At 37.9% G+C, this 19,061-nt stretch overlaps 1 protein-coding gene across 5 annotated transcripts in view; it reads left to right on the top strand.

Annotated features, from left to right (window-relative positions):
* Positions 1-16,563, top strand: part of LOC137297588 (DNA topoisomerase 2-alpha-like) — a 35,230-nt gene extending 18,667 nt beyond the window's left edge. For 2 of the 5 annotated variants that reach the window (XM_067829433.1, XM_067829435.1), the window contains 13 exons: positions 126-223; positions 553-567; positions 2,597-2,734; positions 3,797-3,880; positions 4,936-5,139; positions 5,426-5,570; positions 5,792-5,974; positions 7,204-7,393; positions 9,768-9,889; positions 10,556-10,687; positions 11,483-11,620; positions 13,320-13,486; positions 14,393-16,563. In XM_067829433.1, coding sequence (XP_067685534.1) covers positions 126-223; positions 553-567; positions 2,597-2,734; positions 3,797-3,880; positions 4,936-5,139; positions 5,426-5,570; positions 5,792-5,974; positions 7,204-7,393; positions 9,768-9,889; positions 10,556-10,687; positions 11,483-11,620; positions 13,320-13,486; positions 14,393-14,530 — 1,754 coding nt within the window. In that variant the 3' untranslated portion in view covers positions 14,531-16,563. The remainder of the gene's footprint in view (positions 1-125; positions 224-552; positions 568-2,596; positions 2,735-3,796; positions 3,881-4,935; positions 5,140-5,425; positions 5,571-5,791; positions 5,975-7,203; positions 7,394-9,767; positions 9,890-10,555; positions 10,688-11,482; positions 11,621-13,319; positions 13,487-14,392) is intronic. The other 3 variants (XM_067829434.1, XM_067829436.1, XM_067829437.1) reach the window with 3 other exon arrangements.
* Positions 16,564-19,061: the final 2,498 nt, after the last annotated feature.

The raw sequence follows: 19,061 nt of genomic DNA, 5'->3' as shown, positions 1-19,061 counted from the left end.
AATCAGTTATAACCAGATCTTTGTTGGTCCATGCTCTTAAGAGAGAGAGAGAGAGAAGAGACTTCTCCTTGCCAGCCCATTTGCTTGTCCTTTTATGGTCTGTAACTTGTGGATGTGCATTTCAGAAAACAAACCTAAGAAGGAAATTATCCAGTTGCTGGTGAGGCGTGGCTACGACTCCGACCCAGTCAAGGCATGGAAGGAAGCTCAGAACAAGGGCAAGGTCAGTCTGATGAACCTCTGCACATGTATAATAATTAAGAAACACAAGCAGCTAAGGCCACACAAGTTTGGCAAAATTCCAGCAATGGGATTGCCTTCTGTGCATCAAACAACTCAGTCTGACCACTTGATTTATTAGTCAACTCTTACAACAAGTACAGGTTATTGAAAAGCAATTCTAGCCTGGATTTACTGTGGACTGATATTATTACCACTGATTATACTTACATGACTGATGTTGTAGGGTTGCTGCCTTACATGAACATACAGTGGTGCATTCTCACTCTGTCATAATGATGATTTAAACCAGTTTACTTCCTTTGTCTGCAGCCAAACACCAAAGGGGTAAGGAAGCTCACTGAGTGGCCCTGTTGTCTGTAGTTGTTGTAATCTCTCAGATGTAACGGAAATGTGAAACAGTTTCTCAAACCTTCCCTCATGTACAGATGTGATGAATGTTTTTAGTGGTGCCTTTAATATGTGGGTGAATTCATTTCATTTCATTTGAAATAACAGTGAAGTGACTGAGTTTAGTTCTATGCCACTTTTAGCAATATTTCAGCAATATCACAGTGGGGTACACCAGAAATGGGCTTCACATATTGCACAAATGTGGTGACTTGAACTTGGGTCTTCAGCATTACAAGCAGATGCTTTAACCACTAGGCTATTCCTGTCGCCAATCAATGTTGGATATCGAAACTGTACATGTGTCGATACAGCAACACCGTTGTATGTGATCTATCAGGAACATAGTCCAGTGAGTGATTTGGGCTTGAGGCATTCACTCATCATGTCTTTGCCTTGGCAGATACACTTGAAGCCCGTTTCTGCTTCCTAGCTATCATACTACTGAAAGGTATATAAATCCAAATTGATCAACCTGGACATGCCTCCAAAGTTAAGATCCACTTAGCATTGTCTTAGGATAAGATTCCCTTATATCTGAGAGATTTCATCATTGATGTGATTAGTGAATTTCTTTGTGATCTTTTTGGTGTTGTTGATAGTTGTGTCATTTAGTGGTATATTCAAGTAGTGATTCATCTCAATGTCATTCAAATCAGATCTTAGTGCTCGCATCTGCAACACACAGATCTGAAGACATCCTTAGGTCCTGTTCCACAAGCGATTAGTGTCATGAAGATTAAAAGAGCTGCTTTCTGACTGACAAGTGTCAACTTCCTGTTTGTCTTTTCATTTGATGATAAAAGCTTGCTCAAGAACCATGACTGATGGGGATGTCCTCAGACTCTTGTGTAACTATTGTATCACTTGGGGAGTTAGTGATATTGTTCAGTTTGGTAGGAATATGTATTGGTTAATGCATAGTTATGAAAATATTATTATATTTAATCTGATGGGAATAATACCAGTTTGATGACATCAAGGAAAAAGTGATAGATTTTACTGTGTTGAAATAGTAGACTCATACTGAATCCAAAATAGCACTTCTGTTCAGGGGGTTGTTAGAAGGGATTATTCTTTGGGTCTTTCGTCTTTAGGCCAGACCAATTTTACTTCTTGTTTTACAGATTTTTGTCATCAGAAAACCCAAAGGCAGGAGGGAAAAAAATAAAAATAAAATCACCAATCAAAGTAATGTATTACTTTTGACAATTTATGAAGTGTACATGGGTCGAAAAACATTCTAAGAAAAAGATTTTCTTGTCAGTTTACATTTATGGCCATGGAAAACATTTGGATCTTAGTTTTTGAGCGGGGAAATTCAAATTTTTGAAAAAATACAGCAGACAGATCTGTAAAACAAGAAATGAAATTGGTCTGACCTTTGATATTGTTTCCACATTGGGCAAAACAACAAAATCTGTTCATGACAGGAACATCAGCAAAAGTTTTTACTGTGAACAACCACCCCTTTGTAACTTTCATTTTCTCATCACCATGGTGAGAGAATTTAGTTTTACGCTGCACTTTGCAATATTCCAGTTCTGTGGCGATGGTCTGTAACTCATCTTTATAGCAGGTCAATGTTGCATGGCTTTCACGATATAGTTATGTTTCAGCAATATATATATGCCATCATTCATGCCAGTACAAATACATTGCAATCATCTTAAATTGCAATACATCTGTTCCCCAGTGTGGGCAGCTTTATTTACTCATTTAAAACAGCACATTCTTTGAGTCCCAGGTCCATACCATATCTATGGCATTTACCATATTTCTCTCCCTACATACTGGCCATTGTTAGGTATGGTTTCTTTACATCTGAGTCACCATTTGCACTTGCATGGCATCAGTTATTGCATGTATTCAGTGCTGGGGAATTTCCCTCCGCCCCCAGTCTGATGGTACCTGTAATATGTGATGATGTAGCTTGTATAAAAATATCACTCATCCTACATTGCAGGAAGCTGTGGAAGACGAAAACGACGATGCAGATTCTGATGTCTCCTCTGGACCTGACTTCAACTACATTCTCAGTATGCCGCTTTGGAACCTGACGAAGGAGAAGAAGGATGAGCTGTGCAAGCAGCGTGATGCCAAGGTAGCCATCACTTGCTGATGTAGGCCGTGTTAGACACCAATAGTCTGGTCCTCTATGTGCTGACATCGTTATGCTCTACCATTTAGGAGATAAACATCATGTGTTGGCCAATTTCCGGGTGTTATTGAGTATTTGAAGCATGGGAATGCATTTGGAACCGACGGCATCAGCCGGAGGTTTCAAATGAAATATTCCTGTGCTTCAAATACTCAATAACACCCGGAAATTGGCCAACACGTGATGTTTATTGCCATTGTAAACAAAAAAGTAAACCAAAGGGGTTTTACTGTCTGCACTTGTTTACATTGAATATGAGTACAGCAGTGAAGTGTCATCAGCTGGCCGTTTCAGCTGGTTCCCGTGGTAGCATCTGGAGTTGCTCATTTGTGACATCATTCTAACTTTACGTCACAATATGATTTGAATGACGTCACAAAACAATTGTTTACGTGTCATTATGCCGTGAATAGTCTTGCTGTTTCCGGGAATCTAATACCATTTGATCATGTTTTTCAACCAATCAGATTACAGTACACAGTAACTTTTGGTTTACAATATAAAATAACAGGTCTTCAGAACCACACTTAAGTAGTTATCATTGTAGGTACATTACCAGTCCCGTCGGTATGAGCTATTCTGCACCTGTTTGGGTGTAGTAATAGTGAAAGTTGACAAAGCAAGCTCCTTGTTGCTTTCTGCATTTACTAACTGGATAGTCACAAGTGAACACATTACCAGCTGATAGCATAGGGCATTAGTTTCCTACACAGTTCTCTGTACATTCAACATGTTATTATCCTTTCCACTTACAGCCTTTACTTAGTGCATAATTCATAGATGAATGAATTCGTTAAAAGTGCTGGATGGATGTTAAGAATTTATAGTTATCGAGGTTACTCATGAGGGTCATTGCTTCCATTATAAAGGTACCATAACCAACACTTGATTTGCCAGGCTATTGAATTTGTTCAAATGTGTCCTATGGAGTTACTTTGGAAATACGTCTTAGTAATATTAAATGCTGTTGTCAGCTAGATGATAGTGTAACGTCTTTGTTTACAGGCCCATGAGCTGGAGAAGCTGAGAAGGAAGTCTCCATCTGATCTATGGGAGGAAGATCTCGAGGCCTTCCTGCAAAATTTAGATGTAAGGTTTCCATCTCTACATTGCCAGTCGTGAAATACTGACTGTTGTGGTATCAATCAGTAGTATTATGGTGAAACAAACTTATTATTACTTCCTTGTGGAGGATTCCTGACTTAGTTCTCAGGCTCTGTTGAATTGAAAAAATAATACATAGTGATGAATCCGGTTTCTCTTCTAAAGAAGTTCTGTCTTGTACTATAGTGTTTATTGTCACTACATTTGGATGAGTAAGTTAATATGATCATCTGCTTTTTGAACATATGAAGATCCTGCAAGGGGGAAAGCATCCAGAAGATACTGCTGAGCATGGGGATAGAATGTGTGTCAAGGCTGATAGTCTCTACTATAAGGGTAATGTTATTTTTCAGGGCATTATCATTTGCAGAAGCCCGAGGTCTTTCATTAACTACCCAACAGAGGGCAGTTGAAAAGACCGAGGGCTTCTGCAAATGATAATGCCCTGAAAAATAGCGTTACTGTTATTATAGCTAAAATGAATAGAATTTTTAATAAAATAAGATTAAAAGCAGCGGCATCGGTTTAGAAGCATTTACTGCCAACAACAAAACGACGGAGGTCACTGACACACATTTTACAAACATAGACACGTCATAGAACAACACAGATGACGTCACTATTGAGAATGACAACATTCGACCTTGACCTTTTCTCATAACCACCAGCCGCCATTGTTTTCAGTCATCAACAACGTTAGACTTCAAGTCGATATTTTCATTGCTGTATGTTGTCATTTATGGTACAATTGTTATGGTTGGCACAGGCAGGAACCTGCATAATGGCACAAGCACATGTGACGAATGTGAGCCAGATATATGGTCGATAATGAACCCAAGTTCAATCGAGCAGTAGAAGATTGAACTTCAACAGCTGAGCTACTTACAACGTCACCTAACAACAGGTTTGATAATGACCCGTCGTCAATCATTTTGCGGGCATTATCAAGTTACAGTGGCCCGCTCATTTCTGATAACCTGCGGTCGTTTTAATGATAATTCTATCCATTTTAACTATAATCATTGTTTTTGTTTACGCAGTCTGTGGAGGAACAAGAAAGACAGGATGAAGAGGTTTCAAAGAATGTCAAACCCAAAGCGAAACTTGGCAAACCCGGGAAGGTCCGTAAGATGCCAATTCAAGAGACACTGCCATCTCCCATGGGTCGCCGTGTTGTGCCAAGGGTGGATTCAGCAATGAAGATCAAGGCCACTAAAGATGCTGCCAAGAAGAGTAGAATGAAGGTGAGTGGTTTTAAAGCCACAATAATCCCTGAATGTTTTTTACAGAGAAATCTAAGACACACTATCATCAGATTCATGTTAAGTCATGCAGTGTGTAATAGACTCACAAATTGAAACTCTAAGGTTTGTTGAATTCTTTATTCATATTTTGCCCTGTATTTTTTTTGTTCTTGGTTAAGTTGTAACTGACATCCACCTTCATTACTTGTTTTCCACATTACTCTGACAAACGGGAATATATCTGAAAATGTTGAAAGTGTTAGCAAACTGAGTGGCTGCCTTGCAGGAGAGGAAGGAGCTGAAGCTAGATGATGATGACATGGACATCAAGATGGAAGATGATGGGGAGCCCAAGAGTCTGGCAGAGAGACTTGGTGCCACCAAGATAAAGAAGACCACAGCATCGCGGGCTGGAGAAAATGCAGCAAAAGGTGACATGTCCATTAAAACATACACAAACACAATCTGGTGCAGAATTGTCAATGAAGGTTTTGTTTAGTAGTAGTGATAGCAAAGATAAAGAGGAAAGGGACTTCAAGGTATTTCATGATTAGTTTCACATCATCACTACTCCCAGATTGAGGCGACACACTGTAACATGATTTCAATACTTTTCTCGGTGACATTGAAACATGCTCTTTCTAAACAACAGGTCGCAAACCCAAAAACAGTTCCCCAGGAACTCCAAGCAAGAAGAAGAAGGGTGGGAAAAAGAAAGACCCTTGGTCTGATTCTTCAGGATCAGAGAACAGTGATATGCCCAGTGATATGGACAATGATGAAGGCGAAAGCTTTATCGTGATACCAAGGGACCGTGGACCCAGACGTGCAGCAGGTTGGTGGATGTATGATGTTAGGTCTGTGTGGTGTCGACCCCTGAAGATCCACATCAGAATTGGTCTTCAGTAACCCATGCTTGTCGCAGGAGGAAGCTACTGGTATCGGGTGGTCAGACTCACTGACTTTCTTGACACATTCTTTCCCAGTTGGGTAGATCGATTCTCATATTGTTCATCACTGAATTGTCTGGTCCAGATTTGGTTATTTACAGACAGCCACGATATAGCTGGACTGCCACTGTATGTTGCAGGTCAGTGATTGCCCATGCTGAAATAATGTTGAGGATGGTCCTAAATAATACAAGGTTAATACAGTCTTGAAACAGCTTCGTTTTCGGCTGCCAGGCATGGTTAATCCTAAAACCTTTAATCTTTTGTCTTGGAAGTTTGCTGATAGGGCTGAAACGATTCACCCAGACCTCGATTCAATTCTTCATACAGTATCAAACATAAGATTTCATTTAACCCTCAGAGTCAGCTTTCCTTAGCATGAAATGCCCTGTCAACTTGGTTATGTCTACTAACAGCAATTCTCATTGGATAATAAGCCCAGCTGCAAACATTGAAACAATCATGTTTTGCCTTATTTCAGTGCTTGTTGGTAATGAACTAATCGTCAGTTGTGTGATTTCAACCTAATCCCATCAGTAGTGGTAAGGGTCACCATAATGCAGAGCGCAACAGTGCAGTTGTAAGGCATCTCTCTGCCTGTCATGCTGAACGCATGGGTTCAATCCCTGATTGAGGCATCTATGTTCAGGTCCCAAGGTGGGCACATTTGCATGGTGTCCTTGGACAAGATATTTTGATTCACATTGTGTAAGTTCACCCAGCTGTAAAATGGGGACCCATGAGAAAGGGCTGACAATGTGTGTTTAGTTCATTGTGCCCAACAGACAGCATGGCTGTATGATCCCCAGGGAATTGAAAAGGTATCAGAAAGTACAATAAAGTCCCGCGAACAAGAATAGTAATGTACCTAGCACCATGAACGGGCAATGTGCCTGGATATGAACATCATATAAGCACACAAATATTAACATTTCTATAACTATCCCTGCAGCAGGGGACGGTACTCTTTATATCAACTACTGAATCAAACTTTTCCACCTGACCTGCTATTGGTAAAAATACTGGTTGCAGCATATAACAGTGAACTAGCTGGCTTTTATAAGGTATGCTTCAATACAGAGTTGTCTTGAGTGTGATGTTAATGTGTTCACAGCTGCCAAGGTGAAGTTCGAGATGAGTGATGAGGAACAGATCCAAAGTGATAGTGATGATGACAATGTTGTGATGAATGGGTCCAGTGAACCAGTAGCTGCACGGAGACCATCCCCAGTGGTTTCAGATGACGATGATGATGATGAAGATGATGATGACAGTTTCAAGCCCACAGAGTCAACAGTCTTTGGGTATGTCGAAAGAAGGTTATTAGATGGTTGCATGTACATGTTGCTATTATCGGTTCCCAATCGATGCTCATGCTGTTGACCACTGGATTGTCTGGTCCAGACTGGAATATTTACAGACCTCCTCCATATAGCTGGAATATTGCTGAGTGTGGCGTAAAACTAAACTCACTCACTGACCCTATTATTTATATCGTATTAAGTAATCATCGGTGTGTAATCTTCCATGTGTCAGTGTCATTCAGTGTTCCAAATGGGCAAGGTGACCCAGTTGTATTAATCTAGATAGGAAGAGGCTTTTCGTGTCTGTCTTTGTTTTTATCGCCCGCGGGGGGGGCATTACAATGCACCCGATTGATCTGTGCATCTGTCCGTCCGTGCACACTTATCTTTTCTGGAGCAGAACTCTAAAACCGTTCAATATTTCTTCACCAAACTTGACACATAGATTGGTCTAGTGGTGTACTGGTGCCTTTTGATAGTTTTTGACTTCTGAATAAAATATTTTTGGCGTTTCCATGGCAACAAGTTTGACTTCAACAGAAATTGGAGGTAGTGTGGGGGATATTGATGACTGTGTCTTCTAGTTGATTGCTGTATCTGACCATTACACATTTTGAAAGCCCATGAACAGAAATTTGCCATGGTGAGAGTGTGTTTGTTTTACCACATTAGCTCTTGTGTAATCATCATTGAACTTGGTAACAGCTAGAGTGGAATTTTTGTGATTTTGCAACGGAAACTTTGCGATATATCAGAGTCTTTGATAAATAATCGTTTTCTTGGGACAAATAATCCCATAAAAAGTGTACAGATAACACAGTCTTCCTGTGAGGGTTTATCCTCTTTCATCATAAAGCATGTGCTGTTTTATCTGTGATAAGAACCGTGTGTGCCAATGTCCATGAATTGGTCAAATGTCCCAGAAACTTTGTGATTACGAAATTGATGTAACGGAAAGTTCACTCATTGTCACAGATAATTCCCAATCCTAAAATATGGCTGATGGGGTGTTACCGGTATTCGTCCAGTGTGGTCAGTGACTCAGGCCTAATGTTAGTATTAATTCAACCCTCTTGTAATATTATTTTTTAGGTATACAGATGAATTATTACCTTGGCTTTAACTTACATTACTGGTGCTAAATCACAAAGACTCTGTGACATATCGCAGTTTCTGTTACAAAAATCACAAAGACTCCACTCTCACCATAACCAAGTTCTTTACCAGTCTTAATTGGAGTATAATCTTATCTCATATGTTAAATGACTGCTAGAGTAAGGAAAGAATGTTAGTTATGATTGGGCAGGGCAAGATTTAGTGTTTTGTCACTTGCACTGGTGCAACCCAGTGTTACAAAGTGCAACCTAGTTATTAGTCAAACTTGCACCAGGTGCAAGTCAGTTTTTGTAGAAAATAGAATGTCTTATGTCATGTGTCAAAAGTATGATAATAGAGGAAGTAATTCTTTTAGGAGCGGGTGCATGTCTATAAGATTAAGTGTGATCAAAATCCATCAAACTGGTCAGGCTCACCTCAGATCTAAGGCTCATGAACGAGCAAAACTGTGCAAAAATAAATCAGTCTTGCCATTGGAAAAGACAGTTCTTACAATGCAGGAAAACCATGGTGACACCGTGAAGATTTTATGCATGGAAGCATACTGGATATTAAAAACTGAAGAATCATTTATCCTAAATAAGAAAAAGAAGTGTTTCTAAGGCATCAGCGTGTCACTTTTATTTTTGCACATAACAGTTTTTTATGGCCATTTAAAAAAAAAAATTGACTTCTGTCCTGATCACCACTTTGTCCACTACAAGAATTAGTGTAAGAACGAGTGTGACTGAATGGACAACTCATTAACATGTGCTAGACCTTCCAAATGCATTTCTGATAGAAAAATATAAATGTGTTCCTCCCTCAGCATTTTTTTCTATCAATTTATTTAAGAAGTCCTACCACCCTCATCACTTTTTAAAAAAAAAAACTGTGTCCAAAAAACATTTAATTTTTTTATACAGCGTTACATATTTCCTCAAAATGCTTGGAATTAAATCAGGCCAAACAGCACAAGCATGGAACAGGGATGAATCTGAATAATGATAAGTGGGTAAAGTTTTGAACAAAACATCTAAAAAAGTCAAAAACCTATTTCTTTCATTACATTGCAAATTACATTGCTAGTAGGTTAACATCTCTTAAATCAAGTCCTGTTGGAGCATATAACAACAAAATGATTGGCTTAATAAGAAATACATTATCAAGTCGTTTAAGGCTGGTTCTTTTTGTCCATATTGTCCAAGTTTCGTTAGACTTTGAATTATCATGATTATAACAATTCTGGTAATTCTCACAATCATGTTAACATATACAGAAAATCCCGCGCAGCACCAGAACGTGCAAAAGAAAGCCCGCTAATAACAGCTGACTTCTCTGACAGTGATGACGACAAGGCCAGCCTCCAACCATCAGCTCTCAAGTGGGGCACCTCAACAAGTACGTTCCTATAACACTTGCGTGCTGACAGATATATAGAGGATACTAAATGACCTCCTGTGTAATACCATTTTTATTAAACGAGTTAATGATGATGTATCAAACGGGCAAAAAGCATGTTTGATACTGAATCTTTCACAAGGTTATTAGAAATGGCATTTCACAGAAGCAAGTATACTATTCTGTTTATTACTCTCCAACACAAATTGATAGAAACTGCTGCTACACTGCCTACAGTGTGAGGGCTCTCAGCTTTCTGCGAGTCAAGCAGGGTCTAATGCTATGGTGACAACTGTATTAGAATTTTGATGTCAAAACTGTGAATCCTAATGTCATATGTCTAGCAGTATTACACTAGTGTAATGTTGCCTTGAAAATATTACATTGCAGTATTTTCCAAAGGAGAGTAATAAGGAAAAATAGGACAGTTCTGTGCGGAAATTTGATATAAAGGGAAATGTGAAGATGATTTCAGATTTTGTTTAGTTCTTCAAAATATGTGATTATTTTGTGGTAGAAGTGAAAAGGTTGTTTTGATGAATGACACCAAGGGCTGTTTCATTTCGAGGAAAACATGAATCTTGTGTATTGAGGCAACATAATGGGAAAGAAAATAGTTGAAGTTTTTAAATGTCGTTGAAAATAATCATTTTCATGCGTTATTAGATTCAAGACCTATGACAATAGACAGTGATGATGATGACGACGATGACAAGGATGACATATTTCCACCAAAGCCAATAGAACCTGTTGCAAAGAAACCCAAGGCTGCTGCTAAGCCCAGAGCTCCTAAAAAAGGTCAGTATCTGATTTACTGATTCAGGTGTGCACCTGTGTAGATTATGTTGTAACTGCCCGCGCAGTGCATGCTGTGAAATACTCCAGTGTTAGTTTCTCAGTGTATCTCTGAATGAATGCATGCATGCGTGTGTAAGTGTCTGGCAAGCAGTTCAGGTACAGGACTAGGCATGGATGTACAAGTCTTCACAGAAAGGTTGTGATAAGATACAACAAAACATGAAGTATTCCACCCTGAAAAAAATATTCATAAGAAGAAACCCTACCAATTGTAATCATATGGTGTCTACTTGTACCACTGGGTATCACAATGTACTGAGCAGGGAGCCTAGTTACCTACGGTGTTGTAATTTACTGTGTAGAGTTGTTACCCTTGAGCTGCCCACAAGCACATGATTGTCTATTAGAATCCTTTTCACTGAGAGAATGTGGTGAGAAGCTCCAAATAGCAGTAAGTCATTTTATTCAAAAGGAGACAACAGTTTTTAATGCAGGCAAATCTCATTCAACATTAAAAACAAAATGTTTGTATGTGGTTTATAAAGTTGTTTCTAATTTTTCATTTGACTGCTCTCCGTTGTCACTATTTTACAATATTGTGAAACCTTCATATTCCTCCATTACCTTTAAATACACTGTTTGCATATTACAAGAAACAGGGACACCCTTTTTATTGATAGGATTGGATGACTGTGGAGTATGACATGCAAAGTATTGACAATGCCTTTTCTCTTGTATTTGCTGTGTGACGTTTGGGCTGAAAATCTGTATTTCTATCATCTGTTTTCTCTGTAGACAAGAACCAGCCTAGTGTAGAGAGTCTGTTTGATAAAGTCATGTCCAAAAGTGCAGCATCCAAAGCAAAAAGTAAATCGAAGATGCTGACAATAAGCAGCTCGGAGGATGAAAGTGTTGTCCCTGCTATGAAAAAAGGTGTGCTGCATGTGACTTGTGTTTTTGTTTGCATGCGTCTGGCTATTGAAGGAAATGCACATAGGCAAAACTAACTGAGAATGTCATTTGTCATAAATGAGATTTTGGAAGAACAAAGGTAACTTTGTTTTGTTGTATTCAAAAGCAAGATTTAACAACATTCTTTTTACCTCCAACTGATGGGTGATTGTGCTGCAATGTTTGCCTTTGTCATTTCAGGAATGTTATCACAAATACATCCATGTTTCTTATTCTGGCATACAAGTAGGTTGTGGGATAGTCATATCTCACAGGTTTGACAATAAAAGGATCACATAAATTCTATGTATCCAAAAGAAGATTTTCAACATGCTACTTCAGGTATAGCCTCAGCCACTGACCCAGTAGAAACACATGTCTGAACATCGAGCAGTTGCTGTGCTCTGTAAACCTTAATAAGCCACAATACTATCTGCCAATCTGGAGGGAGCTGTGGCTAGGATATTTTTTAGTGTGAACAGAGTAATGTCCCTTTAATAGCCTGTCACCATGATTCCAAATATGGATCAATGGTTGTCCATTTTTTGTACACTAACATCTCAAGGAAAGAGCCAGTTATTACCATTGCACATTGTTCTATATTTGTTGGATTTGTTTTTTGTTTGTTGGGGTTTTTTTGGTTTTGTTTTTTTTTTGGGTTTTTTTTGGGTTTTGTTTTTTGGTGGTGGTGGTGGGTGGTTGTTGTTTCTCTGTAAAATGATAATATGCATGAATATTCATGTTGCATGTTATTCAGTTCTGATTGTAATGTTACATGGTTAGAAGGTTACAATATGCCTCAAGGGATGACCAGTCTCAGTAAACTTAGACTCAGTATTATTCATTACACTGCTTATTCTGAGTCTGACAAACTCTAGTAGAAAGTCGCGTCAACCAACCTTTTGAACTGACCAATCAGAACCCAGCTTACCAAAGGGCGAACGTTAACATTCACACATACTGTTTCACCTTTTACCTCAAAACCGTTTGTACTCGAAAAATTCTGAATGCTATTTTCCATACAGTCGCTTCTGAGTGATATATGTTAAAAATCCCATTATTCACAATGTTAGGTAAATGTTAGTAATAGTATTAGTAGTGTAGTGAATGAGAGTATTTTTATGCCTCGTTCAGCAATATTTCCCGCTATATGGCAGCAGTCTGTAAATAATTGAGTCTAGACCAGACAATCCAGTGATCAACAGCAGGAGCATCAATCGACACACAGGGGACACAATGACATTTCAGCGAAATTGGCAAGCATGAACACCCGTTCCCATTAGTTACCTCTTGCGACAAGCATATTTTACTGAAGATCAATTCCTAGCAGGATCTTCTGGGGTCATTTGTTCCCAGAAACGTATGCAAGTCGTAAGCTGCTGCAGTGGATTGAGTAGTCAGATGGTTGATAACAAGTCATCCTACACAAGAAGAGTGAATTGTTGCTCATTATATCAATCGCTTGTGTAGTCAACACTCAACTATTGCCATGTTACAGTCACATAACTGAAATATTGCTGAGTGTCATTTTAAACAACATATAAGCAATTTATAATAAGCAGTTAACAAGATCATGTTTTATATTTCCATTCCTTTGGAATATACCTGTCTTGTTTCCATGGAAACTGAAGCAGATGAAACATCTGGAAGTGTATTTTGACCTGTTCATTTTCCACTTTAGATAAGGCAGATGGAGAGAAGAAGCCAAAGAAGCCACGGAAGAAGAAAGACCCTGACAGTGATGACAAGCCAAAAAAGAAGAAAGCGGCAGGACCTAAACGTTCAAAGTTGACTTCTGATGACGAAATGGATGATTTTATGCCCAAGAAAAAGTCTAAGACGTCAAAGGTAAGCCTGCTACCAAACATATGCAGGAGTTGGTTTTGATCATTATGTTTTCACATTATGGGTGGTCTTGTGTGTAGAGCTCAGGTCACAAATCAGTTAAATTTTGGGTGTGGAGAGTCCTTGAATGGGTGACCATGATTGGCAGTTTGACTAGGACTTCAGTCTTGCCCAACAACGAATGTGATACATGTGGTCTGACATTAGGCAAGTGGGTTTGTTCAAGCTTGCCTCTGTTCTCCCATCAGAAAATGGGTACCCGGAGGGATAAGTCAAGAGACTGTTAACCTTCTAGCAAACTAAAGAAAATTTGTTTCCTTTATTTTTTGGTTTAGGTTTTTTATTTTGGTTTATTTTTGTAAGTGTAATGTGTATTGTTGAATGACTTGTTGAAGTAATACCTTAAAGCAAGAAATTCAACTTCATTATTTTGGGGCACACGATACAATGGAGTGTATTCTTTCTCCTTCATCGAGTGAATAAGAAAATATCAGGGAATAGATAGCTATATAAGAACATGTGAAACAAGAGTGATAAAATACGAAAGGAAGGCAGTAGGGAAGTGTTGTTGATGGGTTACGTCAGCGGACATAGAAGCCAGGGACAAGTCCCAGGCACCAGGGATGTGATAACATTGGTGACACTTAGGAAGGAAAACCCATGTTTAATGGTACAGATAGGTGTTATCAATAAACAAACTGAAACCAGGAATCAATCAGGGCAGTCCTGTTATGATGCTCACAATGACATGGGTGCAAGCCCTGAAAACTGTTGTGATCCTCAAAATAAAGAACTAGACATTCATTATGCTTTCTATAATAATTGGACTATCACGATAAATTTCAGTGCTTCCATATTAATTAAGTCTTTCTGAGTGTAAGCTTAAAGATTGACTAAAATCTGTTTCAGAAAAAGAAGGATTCCAGTGATGAAGAAGATTTTGACTTGGATGAAGATGTTTTGCCAAGTGCACCAAGAACAACGACAGGCCGAGCGCGGAGTTCCGTGAAATACACATTTGACAGTGATGAGGACAGTGATTTTTGAAACAAGCTGCCCATCATTTGATGCGATTGCTTTATAAAATGCGATATGGACGCTCGACGCCTCTCAAAGGCACTAAAGCAGATGGATTCACCATCCAACCTTCAAGCCTTAAGACTACGTTATAAGGAACTTCTGGATAATGAGATTGTCAGAGCCTTGAATGAATCGGAGGTCAAAGGTGTAAGAGAAAGTCATTGACATTAGAGGGTGTAATCTCAGCAAATATTTGTAAATTGATTTTTACATTTCTAGTCTGATTTTTATTCATTCCTTTAAAAGGAATAACTAATCACCCTTTTAATTGTTTGATTGACGATGAATGTTCCTTTAATAAATAGACTTTGAATCTACAATAGTAATTACAATTTTAGAATTGAAAAGAATTATCTTAGTTTCACATGACTTAAGTAAGGACTGATTTTTAAAATAGTTTTACATTTTAGTTCCATAGCATTGTGAACTGGTATCTCACCTTCCCCTTGTGTAGAGGTTTCAGATAACACATTTAAGTAATTTTGAAAAGATACAATCTTAATGTCTGTAAATGATATCAGTAAATTTTTTTTTTTTCATTTTTTTTAATGATAGAATATGTACATACAATGAGTATTTACATTGAAGTAGAATTTAGTTCACCTTCACCTATGTACCCAACATCAAAAACATGAAACTGACTTAAGAATGATTGTTACCACTCATCAAGTTAAACTGGAACAAGCAAACAAAGTCACTGATATAATCCTAACCATATATTTTGGTCCATGTTGAAGATTTGACAGTATTGTATCTCTTGTTTGGTGATCTGTGGAAATATGAGCTTTGTACCATACCATTTTTCTACTTAATGGCATCTGTCGTGTGCGCCTTGTTGTATATTGGATAATCTAGGTCACTCATTTCATTCATCAGTGTTTTTATTTCAGTTTCATTTTGTCAGTTTTTGGTTATTTTTTTTTAATAGTAAATTTCAGCATTATGAAAAACGGCACTATTTTGTGTGTTTGTAGTCTTGATTTTTGCTGTTAGTATGTATACCTTTTCTTGTCATTTCTCTCTCATGTCTATTTCTGTTTTCTTGACACCTGTCACTGCTGTTCACTGGCCATTGATAATATCATGTACATTTCATCATTGTGTCAAAACTTTTACACTGGTTTCTCGTCCTCTGTAGATTTTCTTTCAAAGCATTTTAATCCATTGATTCACAGTTCATATTTGAACTCATTATTCATTGTTAATATCCATATTAGTATTAAACAGTCGCGTATTTAAATGTGAAAATCACTTGTCATATTTAATTCATGTGTTTAAGTTATGAATTCGGACAATACAATATTAAGTCAAGACATACATCATCACCTAAATATTCCCTGACTCATTGACGATAGCATAATTTGGTGCTGTTTGACTGGAAAAAACATTAAGCAATTAGTACTGTGTCTATTTTTCTCAAATGTCAACACGACTAGGCAGCTATTGTCATAATTTAGAGGTAAGGGGAACGTAAATTTTACAAACATCCATCCATTAACCACATTTGCTGGAAATAGTTGATTCCATTTATCACTTTTATAGAAGATGGAGTTTTAGAACATTTTGAGCAAATTCTTGTTTCTGAACATTTTCCATTGGGTTAAAGCTTCAATTAAGCTTGCCAGGTCGACCGTTTCACCTCCGATATTTGGAGGGACGTCTTCATTACTTGTCTTTTTTCTGTTGACTCCATATGAATAAGGTTGTCAGATGAAGCTCTGTTTATGCATACATGTCATATGTGAATGAGTTTCATATATTGTTGTGATTGACGGGAACATAGAACTGTGATTATTTTGTTTTGTGTTTGGCAGTTGTATGAGCATGGGATTTTTTCCAAATCTAAGAAGCGATACGTGGGGATTAAGAACCTGTTGTACAGATGACAGACCCAGTGTGTTCAGATAACCAGCATTGTGCAGTGGTAAATGATTCATTTCATTTATGTAGATACACGCCCATACTGTAGTCATCATCACATCAATAAAACTTGAAACTTACCCTTGTGTTTTCATCTGTGTATATCCATGGACCGTGGTATGGTGATCTCCCTTCAGTATTTGGCGATCTGTAGCCTGTTTTTATATTGTATCGTCCTCTATAGTTTACTGTTTTAGATTCAATTACTAATGTTGAGTATCTGTGATAATCTAGTTGTTTTACTGTCCTTCGTTGACAGAATTTTACCATTCACTATTATGTATAATATAATAGGTCTTGTCATGATATTGCTGAAATATTGCCCATATGACGATAAGTTTTAACTCACTCACTCATCTGTGTATGGGGGTTGGCGGGGGAGCTTAGTGGTCAAAGTCTCCGCTCACCATGCAGAGTTTGATTCACCAGATGGGTACAATGTGTCTTCCACAATGATATATTTCTGGAATGTTGTAAAAAGCTGTGTTATACAATGCTCACTCACTCAACTGAGTATGGGACACAAGTAAGCCACTAAGACTGGTGTTGCATTCCCTTGTGCAGAGTTATGCACTTTGGGTATGGCAGGATCTTGTGATCATGAGTACTGCTCTTATGTTTTGTTCCACAAAGTGCCTTTTTGGATTGAAAAACAGTAAATCAGTTTCTCCAGCTGTAACTGCCCTGTAAAATCAGTCATTTTAGGCTCTATGGAAAGAGCATCAAATTCTGACAGACAGCGACTTTTTATACAATTCGAAAATAAATTGTGCAATACTCAAGATACCAAAAACATATTGCCCCACTAGAATTTTTTCCAAAGTACTTTTGTGCATCAAATAGAGAATCTCACCCAAGTGTTTTCTGATATCAAATATATAAGCACGAGTAGATAAAGTAACAAATATCCGAGGCTTGCTAAGGATGTTTTTACCTTTATCAACCAGTGTTGATATAATTGATATCAGTAGACACGCGTTATGGCATTGTGCAAAATCTACTGTCAAAACGATATCTCCGATGGAACACAGTTTGGGATGATAAAGTATTGATATTTTGAGTGTCACATACGCTCACATCTGTCCTGAAGTCCACCCCATAATTATTGACACAAGGACTGCTTCAGCCCATCTGACATGATGCTCGGTGCCAGACAGATACACCTAATTACATGTGATAACAATGACCATTGATATATTAAATAAGGAACCCAGGGCAAGGGCATAGGCTACCGGGAACCTTGTAAGCTGAAAGTACATTGTACAATACCTATTGATATTTAACGAACAAAGACTTTAATCAGAAATAAAGGATTGCATCAATCCACAATACTCTAAAAGACAAGATAGACAAAATAAAGAATAACATGCAAAACAATGAATACACAAATGCACAAACAAACTTTCGTGAAAACATGTCATTTTCATCAATGAATACTGAACGTCTGCTTGGCAATGCAACACACAAAAGCACACCTTTGATACCAAGTTCATGTACTATCTACTCTAGGAAGACAGACTGGAGGAAATTCAAATACAGGTAAAAGTGTATAATCATGATAATGGGGCCAAAATCATATTTGATATTCCCATGGAAATGTGTTAATTTCATGGTTGATCGCAAAGAAATCAGTCTTTCTGACTGACTTATCTTGTTAAGTTGCAATGAGTAGACTAATTAGGAGATAAACATACTCTGTTGGAAAATCAGAGGTATATAATGAAATTATAATTTTGAATTATAATTTGATTTAAAACCGAACGCGTAGCGTGATTTTCCAACACAATACGCTTATCTCCATTCTACCATAACTGTGTTATTCAGATTTAAAACAAATACCTAAAGTGTTGGAAAGTCAGAGGTATGTAACATGATTATATACCTCTGGATGACTTTGATTAACCAATCACAATCCAGTATTTACTGAAGTCATGGTAGAATATTGAACATACCTCAAGATGTCATGTATATGAAGCAAATTCCACGTGCAATTTGCGGATTGTCAGCTGAATTTAATAGTACAACTATTGTATTTTAAAGCCCCTGTTTTGCTTGTATACAGATATGTCTAAAGATAATTCTTAAGTTTCGTTCAGAACATTATTTTCAGATACTACAAATTTGAACAAAGAAATCAGGAAATGACACCTAATGTTTAGGGATTTCCTGGTGAGCATGTCCAGAGACAGTATAGATCCTCGAAAGCAGATAGTCCACGACATATTGATGAAATGAATGTTTTAGGAATCACACGATCCAAGGAGCCCTCAAGATCTAAAACCCACCGAACGGTTATGGAATGCTCTTGATCAAAGTGGGCTATCACATCATCAAATGATACAGGACCTCAACCTAATTTTCCTGTTTAGAATGCCAAACTTAGTTCCTCTGAACTAAAGGCAGCACGAGAGCATTAATATTCCAATATACACTGACCAGTAAATAATTAAAACGCTTTTGACAATGAACTTGTCCATGTCGACGTGTTCCCTTGGATCGGGTTGTTTTAAAAGCCAACATTAAAGTTTCAGACTGCTATACGCCTGATAGTGTGCTCCCACATTTCAATTAATAAAAC

Source organism: Haliotis asinina, chromosome 10, assembly GCF_037392515.1.
Source record: "Haliotis asinina isolate JCU_RB_2024 chromosome 10, JCU_Hal_asi_v2, whole genome shotgun sequence".
NCBI classification, from domain to species: domain Eukaryota; kingdom Metazoa; phylum Mollusca; class Gastropoda; order Lepetellida; family Haliotidae; genus Haliotis; species Haliotis asinina.
This window is presented reverse-complemented; position numbering and strand designations above follow the sequence as displayed.